This window comes from Carcharodon carcharias, chromosome 3, assembly GCF_017639515.1.
Source record: "Carcharodon carcharias isolate sCarCar2 chromosome 3, sCarCar2.pri, whole genome shotgun sequence".
NCBI classification, from domain to species: Eukaryota; Metazoa; Chordata; class Chondrichthyes; order Lamniformes; family Lamnidae; genus Carcharodon; species Carcharodon carcharias.
Window position 1 is genome coordinate 61,382,480 of NC_054469.1, and position 24,525 is coordinate 61,407,004.

Sequence of the window (24,525 nt, forward strand, 5' to 3'; positions counted from 1 at the left end):
TTATGGCTCAAATAAGCAAATAGCTCTCATCTTCTCTAGTGCCTTGCTGGGCATTTAGCTGAAGTAATGTAATTTCTTGGAAAATGCAGACTGCTCACAGCTCAAGGTGAACTTATATCCCTTTTGAAAAACACTCCAGGTCAGTTCCTAAGAAAATGTCCTGATTCCAATGTCCTTCCGTTTTTTTTTAAACACAGTTCTTGAAAATATGGATTCTTGACACAAAGAAGGATTATGAGCCAAAAGAGAACCACCAAACCATCTTCCATACGTTTATCTTGTTATACCCAATAAGAACAAGACAATCGTTGCCCTGTTTAATGAGCTACACAACAAAGTAGGCAGTGCAAATACAAAGCAATATGCTGTGGACACTAACAATATGCCATTGCATATTGCTCCCATTAAATGCAACTGCAGTGCATGTTCAAATCCAAGGCAAAAAAAATTATTTCAAAAATCCACTTTACACACATCGTATCCATGACCACATCACATTGGCATTCAGCACCTTAATTAATATGGTACTGTAATTCTAAGACTAAGACAGTTGTCTTAGAGTTGGTCTATTTGCTCTCCTGACTCAGTAAGTTTACTTAACAGATAAGCTCACTGAGCAAACCCAAAGAGTCACCACCTGCCAGAAAGAAACAAGGGAAAAGGAAAAAGAAATGATTACCTCCACCCCCCTCCACTGACAGGATCCTGGGTTTTATAAATAGAGTACAAAAGCAAGGAAGTTTTGGTGAACCTTTATAAAATATTTGTTCAGCCTCAACTGGAGCATTAAGTCCAACTCTGGGCATTACATGTCTTAGAGTGTGAAGACATTGGAAAGGGAGCAAAACAGATTTATGAGATTGATTGCAGGATGAGGGACGTCAGTACATGGACAGATTGGAAAAGCTGGAGGTGTTCTCCCTGGAGAAGAGAAGGTTGAGTTTTGATTGGAGGTGTTTAAAATCATGAGGGGTCTGGACAGAGTAGATATGGAGAAACTGCGCCCATTGACAGAAGGGTCAGGAACCAGAGGGCACAGATTGAAAGTGAATGGCAAAAGAACAAAGGGCAACATAAGGAAAAACTTTTTTTTAAAAGAAACACAGCAAGTGGTTAGGACCTGGAACGGACAACCTGAGTGTGGCGGAGCCAGATCCAATCAATGCATTCAAAAGTAAATTGGATAATCATCTACACAGAAAAAAACTGCAGGGTCACAGGGAAAAGATAAGGAGTGGGATTAACCGAATTGCTAGTGCAAACAGCCAGCACTGACATGATGGGCTGAACGGTTACAGCACGAAGGAGATCAATCTAGGATTCTCTCATCAAGGAATCATCCTGTGCTAAGGCACAGACCAACAGACATCAGCAGCTCTCCACTAACTCACATAGGGAGTTATTTTTCAAAAGCGTGTCTAGATAATGCCATCGAACTATTTGACTATGAAAGCACCACAATCTTGATCCAGTCTTCACCTTATGCCCACACACGTGGAATTCACAACAGGTAAATTCACAGGATAATCATCCAACAAAACATGTTAGTTTGATTTTTTTCTTGCACAGAACAGCTGCTGCAGAAATTCCCATCAGTTAGCCTCAGTCAGGAATCAAACCAGAACCTTTGTTAAACCATGCACAGCATTTACTCACTAAGGTAGAAACAATCCCCCATTTCTTTCAACTAGATCCCCAGTAATAATATTCTATTTGATTAAACTATGTACAGTACTATTTATGACTTGCATTAAAAAAAGCAGTTCAATGCTCTCATTAAAAATAGATCTTGTTTCTAGGATGCTTATTTTTAAAAACAATCAAGCATACAGAAATGTGCAATTTACTATATAACACATTTATATTAAAACTCTCCTGATAAAACAACAAGTAAATTATTGTAGATTACAATTATTCTTCAGGTGCAAAATGAAAATCAAACATGTTAACAAAAGCAAAATATTCAACCAGAAAAGGCTGGATCTTAAATTTAGATGTGTTAAATCCCATTACAAATAACAATATCCACTTGGTAGTACAGAACTTGAGTATTGCTGTAAAAGAGAGACTTGTTTTGCTGAAACTTTTCATCTTGCACTCATCAAAACAATACGCAATACCAAATATAATGGGAACAACAATGATTGGTTCACATGTGGACTCGGATTGGTAGAGACATTGCCATGGAGAATGCACCAGTTGATGGTGACTGACAGTTAACTGCCAAGCAGTGTTTGAAAATTTAAACCAGGCAGCTTAACTCTGATTAGTCAAGGCATTGCCCCAAGGAATGAACCAGTGAATGGCTGTTACTTACTTTATTTAGCTAAAACAGGCACAATGTGTGTACATGTTCTTTCTGTCTGCAAAGAACAGGGTCCTGTGTATTAATATATGTAACCTCTAGTACACGCAAATGTGCCACACTGGGAGCCCAACTGAGACTCAAATTGGTTGTCAGCGTAATTCTTAGCACACTAAGGATTATTTAGCAAATGCTATCCAATCACGGAATCACATCTAACGTTGGACACCGTGTTTCGAGTTTTGCAACCACAGGCTGTACCTTGCCCATTGTAAAAAGCGGAAGGGACATGCTGTCTGCTATAATCCACTAGTTTTTGGAACGTACAGTGTACATACTTAGCGTCACACTGGCACTGAAATTCATATACCACGTTACTCATTTGTGTGATAGGCAGGACATTTTTTTGGCTTGCGACAACACCCTGTTAGTGGTGAATACCACTCATATTGCTACAGCACAGCTGCAGCATGAAACAGCTAGCTTCACCTGTTGCTCAAATTTTTGAGATAACTTTCCCGTTCAGGGCAACCTAAAGTAGACTGGGCAATTTTTGGAGCCGAAAGTGATGGCCTTAGGCCTGTTCACGAATTTGCGCGATATACAGTGCATAATGATCTGATTAGGGTAGCCATTATCTCACAAGATGCACCCTATCAAGCTTGAATGATGAGCAAATGGTTTAGGCTGTATCTACGGGGTTGCCAATAAGGCCAAGCTTATAGCGCGTGAAACTATAAGAATCTCAATGCGTATATTGACCAGTGAAGGTAGGCTTGCAGTAGACCCTGGTAGAGAACCCCTGGTAGATTTCTCAATTAGTACGTCAAGGAAAGAGCATTTTACTGCTCTATTTCAAAGGTAAATTCGAGTGGAAGGTACAGCCTATTAAGATATGCAAGAAAATTATTACATGCAGCTGCAGATTTAAGTATAAGCTTCGACAAAAGTCTCAATTTTTCAGCAATACTAAAGTAGGCTATTTCAGAAGTTACGCAGATAAATAATTTCACCGTTCAATTTCACATGCAAAGGACCGAACAAAGGACATGTTGCTATCCCTCAAGCAAATATACATGTAAACCGCATTGTAATGAAATCAGCATACATAGAAACACAAATAGAAATCAATTCACATACAATCAGCCACTAGATGGAGTCCACTTTTCAAAAGGTATACTTAATATTTGCTTTTCAAAGTGTAAAAAACGATTCCTGCTGTGTGGACAAATAAATCATATTAAAAACAGACCTATGATTCACTTTTTCGTATCACTTTTATGAGTTATTAGACCCAATGTCACTCTGTTTTCTATAAATAAGTACAAAACACGAAAGCAGCAAATGCTATCCAAACGCTATCCTTGCATATATCCAACCACCAATCTCTTCAAAGTGAATATGATCTTAATAGCATATCAAGCATTCCAACAAATATTCCCATTCCGAATTACCGTAAATCTTTACAAAAACGATTACTACCAAGATTCGCGCTAACAACTTTTACTTATTAATCAATTGCAAAATCAAACTAAGCTAAAAACACTTAGGTAACAAAACAGACTAAATACCTTTTTTATATTTTCTTGCTAAAGTAGCATCTGACCCCAACTAAAAAGTTATGCCTTCTAACAAAGCAGCGCTTTATCCCTGTTCATTAACATGGCCACATGCAGTAAATATTCACACAATTATCACTAAACACGCCTTTTGTACCATGCACAAATATAAGATCGTCGTTAACATAAGACAGCTTAGCTTGTTAAAATGTGAAGCAACTTACCTCCGTTGTCGGTCCTCTTGAGAGCGCCATCCTTATGAGGGCAAAGTTCACATTTCTTGGAAAAAGAAAGGTATAAAAGTAAACAAGTACTCTATACCACATGTAAACTACTGGCGCTCGCTGCCAAGCTGTACTGTCGCTAGAATTAATCACAATCAATTAAGTCACCTAGTATCTGTCATTTATTGAAATCGGTTTCGAGTCAAACGCCCAACCTCGTATACTTCAATAACACCCCACTCTATATGCATAGCGTCGTAAATTAGCATGCTCCACTTATTTTACCCCCAACCGCGCTGAAAATGTCACTTGTTCTAGCCTTTCTACTCTGAACAAATAACAATGTTGTGCATTGGTGTTGTGGAGCATACGCAAATACCTCTAGCAGAGTAGCACAACTTAACTAAAATTGTCATTATTTTGCTATTTAATAACATTTGCTAATATACCAATGCCAGAATTATATGCATTTACCACCCCCCACATACACATAAACAACATACATGCGGAGCAGTTTGTGTGAAGACGCAAACAAGCATTCACACTCCTACAACTTATGGGCAATAGAAACTCAACCAGCTAAAAATACACAAAAAATCGCTTCTATGTTTCAACCTACGGCTGAAAATTTGAAGTGCTTGTTTTACTCATTAAATACTAAAATAGAACCAGCGCAAGTGAACCTCCACCCAGAAAACGTACTGAGAAGACGATCCTTTGGTTTTGAAAAACAACTCCCTCTTGTAGCTCTGCTAAATGAATGTCGTTGAGGCGCTGCCCTACATACTGCAAATAGCAGCACTTTACACAACCTTCCGCATATTTTATTTTCGTCACTTTGGGAGGCCGCTGATCATGTAGTGAACGCACGCAATGATGACGGTTCTGTGCTCTCAACGTGATTGCTCCACCAATCGACACTAGGCAACTTAAAAAAAATCCACATTCTCTGCAAAACCGGCACGTGAGCCATAATAAGGCGGGGGGAGGGAAGAGAAGAAATCACATCCAGCCATCTCAACAGCTTTGTTATGCCAGTGATCATCATTTTATCCTTGTGTTTTACAATATGTGGCACAAGTTTTGAACCCTTGACTGCATAACTTTTCAGTCGACATTACATAGCTACACAAAATTGAAGCACAATTTTTTTAAATATAAAAAAGCCAACAATCGCTGTCAAGACCAATAAAATATAAAGTACTGTACTTTGCATTTTCTTGGACTGAACATTTCCGTTCACCCGATTTCCACAAACTGTTATGAAGGAAATAATTGCAAAAATTCATTTTGAAACTACAAAGATCACAATATCAGGTTATCTTGTCATTGCTGGAGTTCGTCAGCAGCAGTTTGGAGCTGCAGTTAAACTGGAGATAACACTCTTATAGGGCCAAAGGCGTACCAGAAAGTCGTGGACTCACCACTCGAGCGGCTCTCTCCTGCGATTCACATTTTCTGCAAAACCACGGTCCAGTGGGTACTTGCACAATGCCATAACATGCTGCAATAGTAAGGAGGGGAAAAACAATCGATTTCCAACATCCCCACTACTTAGGCAACACTAAAAACAGTAAATAGTAATCAAGTGGCAGATTAAAATACAGTTTCTTCTTAAAGTATTTGCGTATCGTTAGTAGTTAAAAAAAATTGCAAGCACATATACACACAAGTGACACATGGACACGTCCTTATACAGTGAACATTGCATATGTAGTGCATATATACTATATATTTTTGTGCATTCACGAGGACAAGACTGTCTATCATAAAATTATTCCATTTGTCATACAATCCTACACATATTAGCCTTACTTCCTGTTTCATTTTTAAACTAGAAATCTCGTACATCAATTTGTTTTACACAAAACCCTCAGTGTCAAATTTTGTCAGCTTGTAATGAGCCACTCAATTTACACAAAATACTTGAGAAAAACTGATTTATGAAAGTGCTTTCTAAATAAAATTTACTTACCAGAGTAAAGTTTCAAAGAACATTTTTAAAAATACATATCCAAAATAACATTATACTTATCAATTATTTTTATTTTATATTGCTGAAAAAGAGACATTTTTGTCAAAGCTTTTCATCTTTCACTCATCAGGACATTTCCCAAGAATACAAATCCAAGCGAGACAAATTTACACTGTATGAGAAGAGATGTGCAAAGCAAAAAGCTTCAACGAAAATGTCTCTTTTTTCAGCAATACTCAAGTTCTGTGCTACAAAACTGCTTATTTTTCTTTATTGCCGACAACATAGATTGAGTTAGTTTAAGTTCAGACTAGCAAACCTGCCATGTACATTGTGCACTATTTCACAAAATGCATTTAAGTTAGCCAAAGATGCAATGTTTATCCACTGGTATCTAACAATCTATTTGGGTTTTTTTAATTATTTGAAGATAAAAGACAAATTACAAACATATTATTCAAAAAAAATCTATATTTATCATCTATATTTTAGTTTAAAACAGAGTACAAGAGGGAAAATAGCACATTTATTCATTATACTCCTGTTGTAGGTTTAATTCATATTAAAATTATATACACTGCAGACTTCTCAATGTACTAGAAGAAAGACTTTGCAAAAAAAATCCAAGTCAATTAAAATGTCCAAAGTCATACAGTTGAATTTTGAAATTGCATAGCCTATTATTACTTTTGTTTTGATCATTAGAAAATATGAATGGTTTAATTACCAACACTTATGAGAGAGAAACAATGTTGCCTTCCCTTAGCTTAATAATTCAAGTTTTTATTACATGCATTTTATTATCAGGTCACTTGCACTTGCTGATAGTTAGAAAATATATTTTTTTCTAATTATTGACCTCTGTTTATGAGAAACAGATAGTAACATTTCCGAAAACCGAATGACAGAAGACAAAGATGTTACATGGTCTAAGTTATACCAGTGCTGCCAAATTTGAGACTCCCCAAGTCCCATGAGGCACATATCCTCCTCTACTGGATGACAGTGACAGGAAAAGCAGTAAGCCAAACCACAAATTCTACTATCATACACAGATGCACCCTCACACATATAATACACAAACAGCTCCACACAATATATTTACACACACAGAAAAATACGTACCTTTCATTTGCATGCTTAAACATCAGCACATGTGGATTTATACACACACAAACACGCACATCCAGACTAATAATTATATGTGTATATACACATACATTTATGCATACACAGGCAGGCATAAAATATACATGTAAATATATGAATGCATCTATGTAAAGATAGCAACAATTTGTTTATGCGCATGCTTATATAGATGTACACATATACATACACAAATAGGCACTCATATACATATATACTCAATCAAGTGCACAAACAGGTCTGCAAATAGGTACATGCACATGCATACATTTGCACATATTTACATGTGCATGCATGTGTAAATAATCCACATACACAAATCTGTATACAGGTTTATATAGACATTTATGCACATATATGCACATGCATATACATATGCGCAACATACATAAATATAAACATGCACACCTTCATTTAGCAGTCCATAGACACAAACATACCTGCACACACATATGTACATATGCATAAGTGTATATGCATATACACATACAGAACTTCACATACAATTGCACACATATAGGTATATGAACCTAGTTATACAAATATATTATATATGGATATATATATTCTACATATAAACATACACAAACACATGGAAGCAGATATTACATATATACATGGGCAGAAATACAAGTGCAGATGCAAACAGGTACACGTGCAGACAGATATATGTGCAAACAGGCATGCATACGGATTGTACACAGCTACGTATGTTCATATTTACACATACACACATACAACTTGCATTTATATAACGCCTATAGTAAATGTCAAAGTAAAATCCAAGCCATTTTACAGAAGTGTTAAAAAAACATGCACGATGGTACAAATAAAAACATGAATATAGACACAAATGCTTTATATACATGTACATGCAGTACATATATAAACCAATATACATGCAAATATTCACAGGTTAATGTACACGTGCAAATTTTGCAACAGAAACACAAAACACACAATATGCATGTGCAAATACACAGACACACATGCGTACATACGGACAAGTCACTAAGTATGCCTCTATGCACGTATGTGAATGTGCAGATTTATGTATATATACACACACGTGTCTGTATGAATCCATGTATCTGTGGACAAGTATGTCTACATGTGTATGTGCACATACCATATATTCATATAGGTGTCTGACAGATACATGTATATGTTTATACTTATTCAAACACAGGCATAAACATACATATACAGACATGTGCACATACTGCACATATTTATAAGTAAATACATATATAGATGTATAAATGTGTATATGTACAGACATGATATACACTGTGTAATTACATATATAGGTGCATGTGTATAAACATGTATACATACACATGCACTTGGAAACAATGCAGAAATATGTGCATTCACACATTTCATTTACATACACACATATAAACATACACACATAGCTACATGCTTTATGCACATACATGTACCCACACATACATCCATGTAGTGTTGGCACATAAATAATATGTTTTTATATACAGGTGTACATGCACATGAAGATGCATGTGTCAACACACATGCATGCAGATTTAAGCAGACCAACACTTATAGACACAGAACATGAAGGTACACGCACATCATACACGCAGATTAAACACCGATACCAATACAACGTAGACACAAGTACACATACACATGCAGACACACATACCTAGCTAGAGATGCATATAGATGCACTACATATACACACTAAGACATATATACAAAAAGTACCTGGATCTGCACCTTAATTGCTGTAAGCTGCAGGGCTATGGGCCGGGTGCAAGAAGGTGGGATTAGAAAGGGCACCTGGGTGTCCTCGGGCTGGCATGGACAACATGGGCCAAATGGCCTCCTTCTGTGCTGTAACTTTTCTATGGTTCTATGCGCAGAAATTTGGAATATAGAACCGGACTATGCCATTTAACCTCTCAAGCCTGTTCCGCCATTCAATTAGACGCATATATATGTATATATATATATACACACACACACACACACGCACCTGCACGAGCATAGCCACATGTAGGCATATGCAGACATTCATTTACACACATGCAGAGACATATAATCCACCAATTACTAACTCTATTGCATCATTCCGATTAAATGGAGGAAACTATAAAGTCACGACATGGAATCTAGAAAGTTAAGCATCACCTCTAATCAAACGGGGCGCTTTATATTAAGAGCACATGACAAAACATTGATCCTCCACTGTAAACAATTCTTATTAAAGCAAAGACGACATCGCATGAACATTCTGAAGGTTTTTTTTTGTGAATAGACCTCAGACCTTCCCAAGCCTAAAACTGATGCGGAGTTGAAGGAGAAAGTCAGGACAGGGCCGAGGCCCGGTGCCGAGGCCTCCACGCCCAGGCTGGAGTGTTTCCTTGCACTGCAGTTTCTGCTTTAATATATATATTTTTTTTATTTTTACCTTGATGAACGGCAACATTACAACCGTGTCCGTCACAGTAAACGAGGGGGTTTTCAGCCCAGCCTCTCTCGTCTGAGCAAACGCAACAGCCGCCAATCATCTCCTTCATATTTGAAAAGTCAGCCGGAAGTCCACTTGAAACCATCTACGAGTAGAAGAGAAAAGAGAGGAAAAAGATAGGGGAGAAAAATAGAAAAGGGAGGGGGAGAAGAATCTTGTTTTTAAATTCACGTCCCACATTGCTGCAGACCCATATTGACGCGGGGAGGTTGTATGCGTGCGTGTGTGGTTGGGGGGGAGGGGAAGCACTCACAACCGCCGGAGCTCAGGTTTGGCCGACAGCTCGAGCAGGCGCACTGGCGACCCACGAAGGTAGAACGAAGCGGGGGGAGGGGCATGCGCGAGAATATTCACGCGCAACCGAAATTGTTAACGGAAACTGCGCGAGCCTCCAGCACTCAGTGAGTGTGTGTGTGTGTGTTTGTTTAGTGCGCGGGGAGGGGGAGGAAATAGATTTCTTATGATTGACAGCTCGTCGGCCAATAGGCTGCTCCCGTTTAGAAGCCCAATCAGCCCATTCCAGGACACTCCGGGTCTTTTTTTAAAAAAAATGAAATGGGGATTTCAGCTTCCGGTTGTGCTGCTTTCTTTAAAAAAAATCCTTTCCTCCTCCTCCTCGTGCGCGCATTGATGGACTAAATGGGCATTGTGGGTATATAAATGAGCCAAAGCTGGAACGAGCGAAGGTTAAAGGTGACTCACTCAACCTATCCTTACCCACGTGAATCAGACTAAGTAGTTGCAGATCCCAACATTTGAGTTGCAGAGCGCAGCAGAGGGGGGGATCTGGAAAGTTACAAATAGTTTAATTTTACTTTGTTTTTTTTACATATATATATGTATATAGGATCTGCTCCAGCTTTTGAACTTTAAATATCCCGGGGAATACAGCACAAAGAGTATATTTTAAAAAATCATTTTTTGAGGTAATCACCCTGTTCACGGTAGGTTCGTTAAATCTGCAAAAGGCGCGCTGCAAGCTAGAGTTAAAATATAGTATTATTTACCAGGTTTATAATGAGAGCCAAAATACAGAGCTATCAAACTAATTGGCTTTTTAAAAGATTGATTATGCCTTAGATTCAAACGCTTTAAATAAAGGGACGATAATATTAAAAATGGAAAGAACCGCCGACACTGGAATTTCTCAATGCATTGCGTTAGACACTGCTGATTGCAAACATCTTGTTATAAAAAACTTCACTGAAAATTCTACTTCTTTCCCGGTATTTTTCGGAGATCTTTGCATTAAAAAGGTTTAATCAACTGTTTTGCGATAATCCTACTTCCATGTCACCAGTTAAAAAATATTGAGACTTACATTGGACGAAATGTTGTGAATTACTTTTTAAAAATAATCTGTATAAAGTCAGAAAAATACATGAACACCGGAATTTGCAAACCTGGTAATCCTTTATATATGTTTGGTTTGTCGCCATAAGAGCTCTTTGATTCCTGAAAATATTGCTTATGATATGTACACTTAGAGATTAAAAGGGAATACCGCGTCGCTTTAAGACGTTGAATTCGCGAAAACCAACATATTTCTGCGGGAAACCCCAGACCTGCTTTGTCCGCGCTTGGACATTTTGTGTTTCCAACTTTATTTTCATTGAAAACATCCAAAATGAAATTTATCTTCAACCTAGATATTTGCTATTTAAAACATTTTACGCCGCTATGGATTAGAAATGTACAAGTGATTTTCGAGATCGAGAATGAATTCCCTTTGTTTCTGCCTTGCTGCCCACGAACCCAACAACGGCATGTTTGGAAATGGCTTACCTTCTGTGTTTTAAGATCGACAAAAGTGTTTCCATGCATATTAGATCACAGGAGCTCTTCAGCGATCGTTATAAATATAGCAATCGGTGTTTAATGCACTATATATTTTCCTAATCTTCTTGTTTCTTTAAGGACTGCCTTGCCGAGCACGTTGTTGCAGTAAGTAGACCCCCGCCTTCTGAATCGGTTACGTTACGACCCTCTAGTCCATCCTAATTCTGCTGCTGCCAGTCGAATTGAATGCCGAACTTTCAAAGGAAGTGGCCTACAACTCCAGTAACAGCCCAGAAAAAAATAAATATTTTCCTCAAAATGTACTTTTTCTTATGCATCTTTGAGCACTGCAGTTATTTAAATTTGATTGAAGTCAATGCGTTTTAAGCCTAGTAAGGAAAAATAAATCGCAAAGACTCTGTCCCCAAGTCCCAATAATACTGTTGCAAAATGTTTTCCTTGTTTTGAAAGAAATCGTCTTGTTTCTGTTTCTTATAAGGCACAATCAACAGACTGCATTCAAAAACCTCTGCAAAGTTTTAATTCTGCATGGAATTGTGAATCCAAACAGGAAAAAGTAAATTCTACTTCCGAGTAGATATTCAGTGAAACTATGGAAATGGTTCGCTCTGCTTTATCACAATGTACTAAAACTGGAAATCATTTCATTTTTTCATCAGATGTATTGTATCAGTATAAGCACATACCAGGTTTAGAAAGAAGGTTGAAATTGGTTTAGTCAGAAGCAACGCTCTTTGTTTTTATATGGTGCTAATCGTTAGTTATTGCATAGCCACAAAGTAATTGTACTCCAAATTTCGAGTTCTAAAAATCCAATAATGCGTGAATTTTATAACCTGATTAGGATTTTAAAGGATACTTATCACAAACTAAGTGATTAGAATACAACTAATAATAATATAATTTCAGCCTTTATACTTGTCGGTTAGCGTAGCAAAATTGCATAAACCAGTGTCTTGAAAGTACTTTTTTTTATTTTCAGCTCAAGGTATTGTTAGCTAACAGCTATCTGAGTCTATTGAGGTACTTGTTGTGTCCCCTAACTTGATTGGTAAATGCAGGTTTCTGAAGAAACATTTCAGTTTTTAAATAGACAACACAGGGAAGGTCATCCCTCAACAAATTATGATACTACTTAGGACATTACCACTTTTGCCATCTGACTGGAGTTAACCATTTCTTACATCATTTAAGCGATTTATACTACTTTCAGAATTAGATGCAAGCTGAAATCACAGAACTTGCGTGGGTAGATTTTTTTGATGATGATCACTTGGTTCACCAGAAAACTCTGAATTCCTATTTTATTTCTCTTAGTACCTATTACTGGAATATTGATACTTGTGAGAGAGGAATATAGTCCTCCATAGCTGCTTTTTCTTGCTTAACCATTATCAGTAAGAAAGGGCGTCCTTTCTTTTTAGCAGAATGCACACTCTTATGGTCTGTCGAGAACAAAGCCTCCCCAGCCCCCCTTTTGCATGTTCAATGCTTTGCAAATTTAGAAAGGCTGCATTGAGTTCGGGATAGGTCAGGGGGCAGGAGAGGGGTAGAAAGGTCAACACATTTTGATTATGGGTCAGTAGACAATTGGCATACAGTCTATATGCAAGTAAAATAGAACAAATTCCTGATGGAAATCCATCCTGGACGATTCAAGTCGCAGTTAACATTTATTTTTCAACTAACCAAAATTTTTTTTTTGCTTGCTTTCATCTAAAAAGAAAAAAAACCTATTCAGCTTGTGATGAATTTGCAGAAAAACCAAACAATATGTAAATATTCTGCACAACTGATACATTTATAAAGTGTCACTTTTTGCGATGCTTAAAATTTATCACAGAAGTGATGCTCGTTGTTTTTGTAACACTATGCCATTCAGGCAAATACAATTACAATACTTTATAAGTAAACAGGATTGGTGAAAACTTAGCTGTCTCTTGAACAAATATACAATATTAATCCGCATTTGGTGCCATACAGTTCAAATAGTTCTCCTGTACTAAATCTCAACCGTCCTTTTTATCTATCCTATATTAAAATGTACCTTACTATTAATTGTAGATTAACAGATCGTTCTGATGTGATTATTGGTTTGCTACATGTCGGGACTTTTGACTAGAGATATAAAAGTCTCATTAATTCGATAAATTGTGTCATTAAAACGTCTGCTTTTCCATCTTATCGATATGTTATATATTGTGACTGCACAATCTTGTAAACTGTTTTATATGCTAAATATCATACTTTCTAAAGTACATGTTTTAACGGTGCAACTGATTGCGTGGTTGTAAAAGTTTATTTCGACGAATAAAAGGTTTTTTGATCAACGAGGGAAGCAAGAAATAATTCTGCAAATGTGTGAGTGTTGTCTCTTTCTGATAGCGGTGAATAAAAATAGACTGGGGCCTCTGACTTAAAAAGACATGAACCATCGCACAATATGAAGTTAAACAGGCCACTAGGCTTTTATTTATTTAGGGGTAAATTGATAAATAAGATTTGTTGACGATTGAGATCGAAGCTGTTGATATACAAATTCATCCAAACACAGATGACAGTTGGGGTTTAAAACAAGCACATTAAGTTCTACTGTCCTTTGTGATTTAAAAATATGTTCGTAATGTAATTTAAATATAGCAACCGTATTTATCTAATTTTTTTAAAACTACAACATGATATTTTGTGAGTGAAAATCACATTTGATTATTTACCCTACTACTGGAGTATCCATCTCGTTTGACAGTTTTATTTCTGCAACTAATTTTTGTTTCCTATTTATCCCGACGTACAGAAAATATCTTGCAGTAAATGTGGATTCTTTTGTATTTACTGAATGTTCAAATATAGCAAATTAGTGCCTCAAACTTGTTTTTATGTTATTGCTCCAAATTATATTTATTCACACAATAAGTTTAATGTATCAAATGGGGATCGTATGTATCTGCGGGAATCACCTGCTATTGTAATTAGAACAATCATTGTTGTCCTATGAAGGATGTTGCTGTCGCTGGGATCAAATCATTTACAATGGTCTTATATTTGATTAAAATGACAGGCAGCCACCTTGCTGTGCTATCTCGCTGTTATCAATTCAGACATTCAGACGTGTAGTCGTTGGATAAAAATACATATAAAACCCCTGCGTGCAGTTGTATGAATACATTGGTGTATTTTCCCTGGTATTTGAATCAAGGATTTTACACCTATACTTCTATCATGTATCTTGGTAGCTAGTGACCAAAAACAGCTCGCCATGATAATCCATCCGGAGGCAACCTGTCCGTGTACTTATGGAAGGGCCTCGAAAAGCTTCTCTTCTGATTCAACCCCTTGTTCCTAAACAGCTTGGGATATACGGCGTTTAGTGATGTGCAAGAGCGACCTGTCATTTTCTGTCAAATATTGATGGTGAAAAAAAACTGATGGCAGAATTAAACAGCAAAAAATGGTTGTATAAAATGCAAGTAATGACAGTAATTGTTCGGTAATTTTGTGAATTATACGCCAAAATTATTAAATATGCCTTAGTTGTTCTCATTTTAGCATATACAGGAGTTCCCCAAATGCCTTGCGTGCCCCAAATGGACGGCCATTACATGTTTTGCCCTTATGGTCCCCATAATCCAGTTTTATACATTACATCAGCTGCATAAATTTAAAGTGATTTGATGATTATTCCATTGTACTGTCTGTGTAGAATATTAAATAATGGCAAGAGCCATATGTGCGTAGAATTTGTCTCTGTTGTCTGTTGAGTTTTTTTTTACAGCACATTGTGCAAATCGTAATCCAAAATTCCTTTAATAACAATCAATATATCTTTATGGAGATGAAGGCCGGGTTGTAAAGATGACCTATACGTGGGTGAAGCGCAACTATTGTGACTGAGTCTCTGTTTTGACACATTTTATGATACTGTGAACCTAAGAATTCATACAAACCAAGAACCGTTTAAGCGGAAGGCTAATAAAGAAGCATTAAAGATCTGCTTGTCGTCAGCAATAACTGCAATGATGCGTTGTCTAGTGCATTGACCATTAAATGAAGTTTGATTGTAGAAATAACTGGCTCCCTTTCATCGCTTCAGTAACCCATCGCCCCTCTGCAGTTCAGTACTGTTGCGCCGCAAATAACGCCTCTGTTCCGCCTAATATGCACTGGGTCACACTAATTTTCAGGCTTTCTCTCGGATTGCTCATAAGTTTGTGCGTAGACCTTTTCTGGCGATCTATGTATGTATCATGTTCGGTTTTACACTTGTAAGAATAGTGCTTGGCTATTGTACAAAACGTTTCTTATATACCTAGTCAAAGCGCTCAACTGCCGTACAAGATTTTTACACGCTGCCTGTAATTGACTCCCTTTATGCTCAACTGCCCGGTCAGAAGAGCTTCACGAAGATTAAATTATTAAGATATTCAATCACTGATCCGCGCTGCTTTTTCTCCACCGCAGTAAAATCTAAAGTTTAACGTTGTTGCGGACGTCTTCATGGCAGTTTCCAGATACCTGCTTCTCCAATAGCGAGGTGGCCATTGTGAAAACGGATTTCTATGAAAGGCACAAAATACGTGTGATCCATTTAGCCTGTTTTCATCCAGTAGAGGAGAGAAACTTTGACTCTAATTTACTATATATGTTTAATTTCATGAGACATACAGTGTATGATATCCATGTTTATGATCCATGCTGTAGATGTTATGCTAATCTGCTGTGTGAACTGCGAGGAAGTTCACTAGTCTTACAGTGAGGGACTGTTGCAATACCATATTTATCACATGGAGATCTTTGTATGCGTGTGGGTGGGAGGATTGCACGCTAGCATTTAAAACTATATTTTTTAAGGAACAATTTTCCTTTTTCGGAATCGTAAGGCAAATTTAAAATTAGTATTTTAAAATATGTAAATATTTCGCAATGCCTCTTGATTACTGCAATCCGAAAGTTCCAGTTAATACGTGGTTCTCTGTTAATGGCTTCATTCTATGGGCTCAGTTGTACGTTTTGAAGAATGGGAAAATAAGCCTTGCGTTTAGCTGGTTGTAGACGCTCGTCCAACATTAATGTCGTACGCTGAAGCAAGGTTCCCAATTCATTCTGCAAATAACAGTTAAATAGGGAAATATTAAATGCATGATTATGTACTTTTGGAATTCTGTTCTATCCTGGATATATTGTGAGCGTTTATCCCCTTCACATTGTTAAACACGTGTTGATAAACCAGTAAGACAATATATAAGAAATAAAATTCAATTTGTCTAAGAACGCGCAATTTTGAGCCGCCTTTAGTGCAAACTCTAGGCTGAATCTGGAAAGGTGATTTTTCCCCTAAGGATAAAATATGTCTTATATTAAAACTGCAAAATATTATTAATATCTTTCTTATGAAATATGATTAGAACTTTTGACTTAAAGGAATGAATGCCCCCGGAAGCCTATGGGAGACTCTCTTTCTTCAAATAAATACAGTATCCATATAATATGTGTATCAACATTTTGAATCGAAAACACTGGTTGACCTAAACAATGTAGAAAGTCAAGTATAAAACTATTAAGTGCAGGCTTTTATATACATTTATATCTACAACGTCGGAAGGCATAAGAAATAAATGCATAAAATAACCCAGGTAGCTTGCGGCTGCTGAAGCGCTTTTTTGGATGATGTTTTGTCTTGGCGGGGGGAGGGGGTCGGTCGTGGGGCGGGGGGGGGGGGGGGGGTGGGAGGTTGTTGGGGAGGTGGTGTGTATATTAAAGATTTGCATACTAACTGTATTTACTTCAGCAAGAGGGTGGGAGTATAAGGCTATGCTAATTAGTGGGGGATTTTTGGAAGGGGGTGGAATATCAATTTTTATTGCATCACCTGTCAGTGACATCCAATCAGAGCTGGCTTTAGGGGAATTAATTGATGAAGGTGTCTCCCGACGAACTCACTTCACTCTGTCATCTTATTTGTGGGAGAAGCAGCGGCGGGAATAGCAGCTGCATTTTTTCTCTCTCTCTTTTCATTCTCTCTTATACAATACAGTATATCCATGAGTATTTGGAAAAATTAAAGATTGCAGGTATAGAAATGCGCATAACTTGAAAATTAAGCTTCAGATAAAGAACACGCGATGCTGATATTTTAATATATATATTATTATACCATGTGTTATGTATTAAATATCTCCCAAAGTTTTTTTTTACTCAGCTGTATCAGAAACAATAATCATATGTGTTTTTAAACAGGATGCCATGAGGAATGTCGAATTCCGCAGTCGATGTTTTTTTCCAGCGAATGTGGGACATAATTTAGGTGGCGAAATGGGAGACTTGGAGTCGGGTTATGAAGAAGTGGATGGCGTGAGACTTGGTTATCTTATAATTAAGGGGAAACAAATGTTTGCGCTTTCCCAAGTATTCACTAATCTGCTGAAAAATATACCCAGGACAACCGTACACAAAAGGATGGACCATCTAAACGTGAAGAAACATCACTGCGATTTGGAAGAATTAAGAAAACTCAAGGCCATAAATTCTATTGCTTTTCATGCAGCTAAATGCACTCTAATTTCTCGGGAAGACGTGGAAGCCCTGTACACTTCGTGCAAAACTGAACGAGTTCTTAAGACCAAGAGGAGAAAAATAAACAGGACATTGTTATCAACTGAACTCAACCAGGAGAAAACCCCCACTGATCGCTACGCGAGTTTTTTGAAAGAGAACAAAGTTTGGTTGAGTTTGAATGGAAAACCCCAGCCTTTGGCTGGAATGAGCAGGGCTTTGCAAGGAGACGGCAGCTCGCTACCGGCCTCCAATCTACCTCAATTCTACAGCAAATTTACCAGCCACAGTTACACTGAAATGATCCGATCACATTGCAAAATCCCCCAAAACTACGAAACTGCTGAAATATCAAGCAACTGTGTAGCACTTCACACAAATCACTCCTTATTTCGGAGCATGATTTGCAGACATCCCGTGCTTTACCAATCCGCCATCGCCTATTACCCTAAGTCTCCAAACGCTACCGGTTTGACGTATTACTTCAGGCGCAAAAGTTCGTGTGAAATCACTCAAAAACATTTGGGGAGTTCAAGCACCGCCAAGCGGGTCTTGCTGGCGGCAGCTACTCCCAAATCTTGCAAAGTTAAAGGAGGGTATCAGTGCTTGAATAAATTTCATGTTGCCAGCGGACTGCATTGTAACCAGGGGCCCTTGCAAGAAAGCTGCAGCAGCGATTCAGAGTCGAGCTCCTTCTCTGATCGCGCAGACAACGACTCGGACTTTGGGTCAAGTTTGTCGAGTTCCAGCAACTCAGCTTCTTCGGACGAGGAGGAGGAGGAGGACTCGGTGTCCGAATCCTCCGACGTAACCTCGGCCAGTGACGAAGACAGCTCGTCCGAATCTGATTCTAGCTCCGTTTCCAGCCAAGTTTCGGTTCAAAGCATACGGTTCAGGCGCACCAGTTTCTCGAGCATCTGCAGCAAGCCTCTCGTCCTAACGCAGCCGAGTTTCCACTACCAGTTCCAAGCCAAAAGCAATAATGTCGTATATGAAACAGCCAGTAGCGATCTCCTCGAAGGGCGAACTTCCCATTGTAATTTAAAGTCCGCGACCATTGTTAAGAGAAACGAGCAGAACTGGACTATTAAGGCACATAACGTATGCTGCTCAACTGGCTATGGAAGTTGCTTTGCCGAGATAAATAATGATAGGATATCTGAGCTTGCATTCCCACATTCCGAGATTTCACATTATCTAAAGAGGACTGAATCGACAATTAACTGCGCTAAAGAAGGGGGCCCTGCACCTAACCCGAAGGGAAACACCGAGTTTCCACAACAAAGAACATTAACAGAGTCAAAGAAATGCCTTGGAGCATCTATATCACAGTGTGCAGAAGAAAAAAATGTGACAATAGTTTCCGAGCCTGCAGACAACGATTCTCCATTAGTAGTAAATACAGAAAGAGAATCGAAAATCGGCAATTTCGTCGCACTATCCTCAGCTTTCCAGAGTTTAAACACGGACAGCAGTCAGGGCCCCGGCGTCCGCATCCAGAGTGACGATGCAGACATGGGGAAAACGATTATGCACAATATTACAGTAAAACTGGAAAAAAATAGCTGTGAGGAAGAGTACGGATATGTGACTCAACAGCCCAGAAAGAAACTCAAGTATGCGTGCAATGTATCGAAGCGAGCAGTGACCACTTTAAGGGAAAATAAAATACGAGACTGTTTTTCGACTAAAGCAGCAGAAAGCCATTCGTGCACTGAAAGGGCCACCACTTCCCAAAACGCATGCAGACGGAGCGAAGACCTTCAACGCACTTTAAACATTCCAGTATTAGAGGACTGCGAGTTTCGAAACGGTGCAAGAATAAGAAGGAATTACAGGACTTTAGTGTTGGGGAAACAGCACACTTTGCAAAACTCGTCAGTCAAAACAATTGTGAAATCAGAGAATCCGCGTCTTACAGGTAAAACAGATGTGCATGAAGGAACACTAGAAGAATTTGCTGGTACAAATAAACGTAAACGAGTAGCCAATGGTGTAGCATCCACGGTGAAAAGGCCATTTAATTTCATGGCAAATTTTCCCTCTCCACCGTCACTAATTATTGGCAACGATGGGGATTTGTGCCCTGCTTATTCACTGAACTCTACTAAGGATCCCGAAGCACCTCAGAAGGCCCATCCCGTGTGGAAATGGCAGATGGGTGGTGCTGTAATACCTCTCCCGCCTAGCCATAAATTCAGACGATTTAACTTATGAAAGAGATATTTTGGATAAGGAAACTTCTGCTTGTGCAAATTTATATTAAAAAATTACTTTCGTGTTTTCTTTGTCATGAGCCATGACCGGATATTAAGTCTCGACATACAGCAAATTTTCATATTGGAATATTGTTTTAAAGACCTTAAACCTTTCGTGTGGATTATTCTTTTGATTGACCAAACACTGCTATCTACTGACCGAGGCATTCCACCGTACACTTTCTGAATTACTAATGTCACTTTGAGGTTGTTTTACAGTTGTTTTCGAGCAATTTAAATAAAAAAAATCAATGTTCAATTTATAAGTCAGTACCTCCACAAGGTTACTGCACACTGTACGTCAGAAGTCGACATAGTGAAATGTTAGAAATGAGTCATTAAATTTATGCACTACAGTTTTAAATCGCAAATGACTTGATGATTTGCCTGAGTGATTGATTACGCTGTATTGAATCCGTGGCAAAGTATGAATGTGTGTTTAACTTAAAAAAGGAAAAAAATGTACTTTCATCTGAGTCAATATGGCCGTCATTCTATATAAAATAAGCCTTTATCTTGAAAAAGTCCATATCATTGTTGTTTAGATAGATAAGCGCAAGCAGGTTACTGATTTCAAAGCTTTGTTGTCTTTAGTTCTTAAACGTAAAATAATTGCTTTAAATGCTCACCATTGGAACTCTAAGAATAGCTACAAAATTAATCCTAGTTACAGTGCTAATGTTTCATAAGTGTTTTCATCTGACCTAACTTTATACAGACTTGCACACAAGTAACTAAGATAAAAAGCAAAAAAAAAAACACTGAAATAGGAATGCATACAAAGCAGAATCAGTCAAAGGTCAGCGATTTTTAATTTTGGTGACCGTTAGATTTTAACATTTAATTTGAAGACAATGAAGAAATGATACAGGCACGTGGTCCAACATGCAATTTACAGCTTTCAGGCCTTTCAGAAACTAAACTAATTCTGCATGTGATGCAGATATTAAAGATTCACCTAACATACCAGGAATTCTGCAAATGACAATCATTCCACCATATCTACATTTACACGAAAAAATAGAAGCTCGAAAATGCAAACTGCATTGCAAAGAATTGGATGAGATATTTTATTTACTGTAGTCAGGGGGCTTACTCCAGAAAATCTAGAGTGTTTGCACTGTTAATATTATATAATTTAGCCTTGCATTGAAAAGAATCATAAATGATGCAGATGTAGCTTGATCACGTGTTTCTTTTTCTAGAATCTAATATGTTATTATTTACACAATGCTTGAAGTGCAAGGGGTAAAGTCACTTGGCATTTTAATTTAAGAATTACAATTACATGGATTGGCAAACAGTTTGCTAATTAAATATTTTGCACACAATGAGGGCGTTTTAGTTCTCTGAGATATGCAAGATAAGCGTGGTTGTTTAAAATAAAGATGTTGTAAACTTTGTAAAACTGAATCAAAGGGAAATACAAGGAAATTAATGATTTAGAAAACATGTTGCATTCGTGCGTTGCACACATGCAAGAGTCTAGCTCTCTGGAAAGTGGTAATGAGAAAACACGTTGGTGTTGGTAAATTTACTTTTCAGGATGCATAACCAGGTTTGGCAATATAAGAGAATTACAAAGAGTCCAACCACGTGAATAGCAGAAACATAAAATGCAAGTTCTCTTTTGTTGTCACTATCTTCTGTACATCTTTTTATGTACTCTCATGGCTTACATTCAAATATTTATAGAATTGTTACATAAATGATGAAGCAGAACGTCCAGAATAAAAGTACACTAGTAACTAACGGTGCTGTTAGCAGTGTCAGTAGATACCACTTTGAATCCCCCTATCACCACAGACTAGTCCCTTGTTATATCTCCCAAGGTCACTCGATATTCGAACCAGACAGTGGGTAATTTCAGCTTTCAATACTGTCCTCTATGCTTCTCATACTCCATTAATGTACATGTTTTTAGAAACGTTTTACAATAATGGGTAAAGCAGAAGCTTCTACTTTACCTTATTGTAATCCACAGCAATCTTATTCCTAATCCATGTACATAAAAAGGTGAAAATTTCAACCAGCAAAAACGCATGACACATTGCTTATTTAAGTTAATGTGCTGCTAACTGTAGAGCACTTTGCCATCGTTGACATATGTGACTTATTAGCAGTCTATATTGCAATGATTTATCCTAAGAGTCTTGGTTTTAAAAAGGGTGTTCTCATTGGTGAAGCACTGATTAAAAACCATTTGAAATACTGTAAAATTAACGATGGGAAAACCATCCTACGAATGTTACTTCCAGCAAAACAACTTCATTTTGTGTTGTTTTCCATAAAGACTGAATAATTATTCATCAGGTAGCCATAATTTAATGAAAGCAGGTATCTCTATGTGTGTAAAGAGTTATTCAGAAGGTCAAACAATGGTTTAAGCATATTCATATAGGTGATGTAGTTGAATGCATTTTGGTGTTGAAACAACAACAGTCTTGTATGAACACTGAATTCACACAGTTGTATTGAGTGATCTCGATTTCTTTTTAAAAATGTTAAAATCATTGTTGCTGTGCTCTTCTACGTTATAAAAGTTTTTTTTTCATGTAGTTCTGCTAACGCGTTTTTGGTCTGTTTTAACATGTTGTATCTTTGTATTAGCTCTTTTTAACTTTGAGGCGGCCTGAAATTAATGCAGTAAAGACTGGTAAATTTTTGCATGAGGCTCTCACAATAGGGGTTTAGTGGACTGACAGTTTCAAAACAAGGCTGCTTGCCTCTCCAGATGCTTGGGTTTCTCCTCACACCATCCTTCGTATTTAATTCTCCGCTGCGCATACCTTAGTTTGCAATGTAAAGATTGCAACAGCTGTGTTTGCAAACAAAGGCCATTTTCAGGGTCAGTGCCACTTATTTTATACTTACTAAAACTGGTATGATCTGCGAAACTGCAAATGCCTATGTTCCACTGCAAATATAATGAATGGGCTACATTGTTTAGCTGGTTGGTTGAAGGGATTATACGTTAACGTAAAGGTTTGTCTTTCTCAAAATTATTTAAATATATATATATATACATAATTATATGTATATGTATATAAATCTGGGTTCAAATAATTATGATAATTATCCTAAACAAGCTGTTGAAATGAACAAAATAACAGTAGTAGATATCTTATATCCTGTAGGAAATGCTTAAAATTTCCGCCATATTGCTCCACTGATCTCAAGGTCTTTGTTGTTATTCAGTTAGAACTAGTGTTTACTGAATTTGTGACTACCTCATTAGTTTAGGCGGAACAGATCTTCCTTTTAGTGTGATTTATAACATACGCTCCTCTGACATTTTTCTCCACAATATTAAGCAGCAGCATGCTGAGGAATAAACTGGAATTAAACTCCATTAAAGATGGCGAATGTGTGTGTGGTTAGCAATTTGCCCTCTCTTTCCTGCAGTTCACATGTTAATTTCGCTGTTAAGCAGGGTTGTCCAGTTTTCTTTGTGTTGTTGGCTTGCTGTTCCAAAAGCACCCCCAAAATAAAGCAAATTAAGTTAAATCACAGCAATCTAAGTATCACATTCCTCCTGATCGGAGTTAATGAAATTTGACAGTTAGTAACGCCGATTAAAAAAAACTTTACATCTTAACGTTTCAAATCCACATTTTTAATCGTCAAATGGGTTTCTAAAGTCATGGTTAGGTATTGTAGTTAAATTAAAAGCTTTATTGGAAGTCTGAATAAGATTAACTTTATCATAAAAAGCATTTAAAACATTTCGATCTGTTAAAATATTTTTTCTAGCAATGAAACATTTTGATTTAATGTGTATAGCATCGGAATGTTGTGGATGGAGTTTGGTTAAAAATACGAGATGGGTACAGCTAGAATGCGTGTGCATCCCCTGAAACCCAGTTTACTTACAAAGCGTGTGAAATTACGCACTGCTCTCCTAAAGACTGGATAATTTATCGTAAATAGTTAGCTCTTTGTAAACGACTTTATTATGTTGTTTCTTGTTAATTGTTGAGAATCCCTATTGTTAGATGTGAATAGGTTTATGGGCTAACCTGGTCATTGCTGCAATCAAGAGACAGTAAATGCTTGCGGTGGCGTGCCTTAAAACACAGGAATCTAAAATGCAATCTGGGCGACCTGTTCACAAAAAATATTAGGTGCACTGATTCGCTGGGCTGTCACGCTTAGTGAGCACAACACTCATATTTGCATTGAAAACAACAAAAATGCACAGTTGCAAGAGCC

The 24,525-nt window shown here is 37.5% G+C and overlaps 2 protein-coding genes and 1 long non-coding RNA gene across 11 annotated transcripts in view; 2 read left to right on the forward strand and 1 right to left on the reverse strand.

The window, feature by feature from the left end:
- mllt10 (MLLT10 histone lysine methyltransferase DOT1L cofactor) overlaps positions 1-9,996 on the reverse strand; it is a 319,789-nt gene extending 309,793 nt beyond the window's left edge. For 2 of the 9 annotated variants that reach the window (XM_041185195.1, XM_041185194.1), the window contains exons 1-3: positions 9,647-9,994; positions 5,513-5,592; positions 4,089-4,143 (exon numbers count right to left, since the gene is read on the reverse strand). In XM_041185195.1, the coding sequence (XP_041041129.1) occupies positions 4,089-4,143; positions 5,513-5,592; positions 9,647-9,791 (280 nt within the window). In that variant the 5' untranslated portion in view covers positions 9,792-9,994. Of the gene's footprint in view, positions 1-3,445; positions 3,464-4,088; positions 4,144-4,790; positions 4,901-5,512; positions 5,593-9,646 lie in introns of those variants that run through there. The other 7 variants (XM_041185205.1, XM_041185198.1, XM_041185196.1 and 4 more) reach the window with 7 other exon arrangements.
- Positions 9,997-10,453: 457 nt separating this feature from the next.
- Positions 10,454-15,247, forward strand: LOC121276598. Its single transcript, XR_005942691.1, has 2 exons — positions 10,454-10,650; positions 11,624-15,247. It is a non-coding gene; the product is annotated as an uncharacterized LOC121276598 (long non-coding RNA).
- Positions 15,248-17,537: 2,290 nt separating this feature from the next.
- On the forward strand, positions 17,538-20,956 carry skida1 (SKI/DACH domain containing 1). Its single transcript, XM_041183136.1, has 2 exons — positions 17,538-17,574; positions 17,741-20,956. Exon 2 carries the CDS (start codon positions 17,747-17,749, stop codon positions 20,270-20,272), a length of 2,526 nt encoding a protein of 841 aa, XP_041039070.1. The 5' UTR covers positions 17,538-17,574; positions 17,741-17,746; the 3' UTR covers positions 20,273-20,956.
- Positions 20,957-24,525: the final 3,569 nt, after the last annotated feature.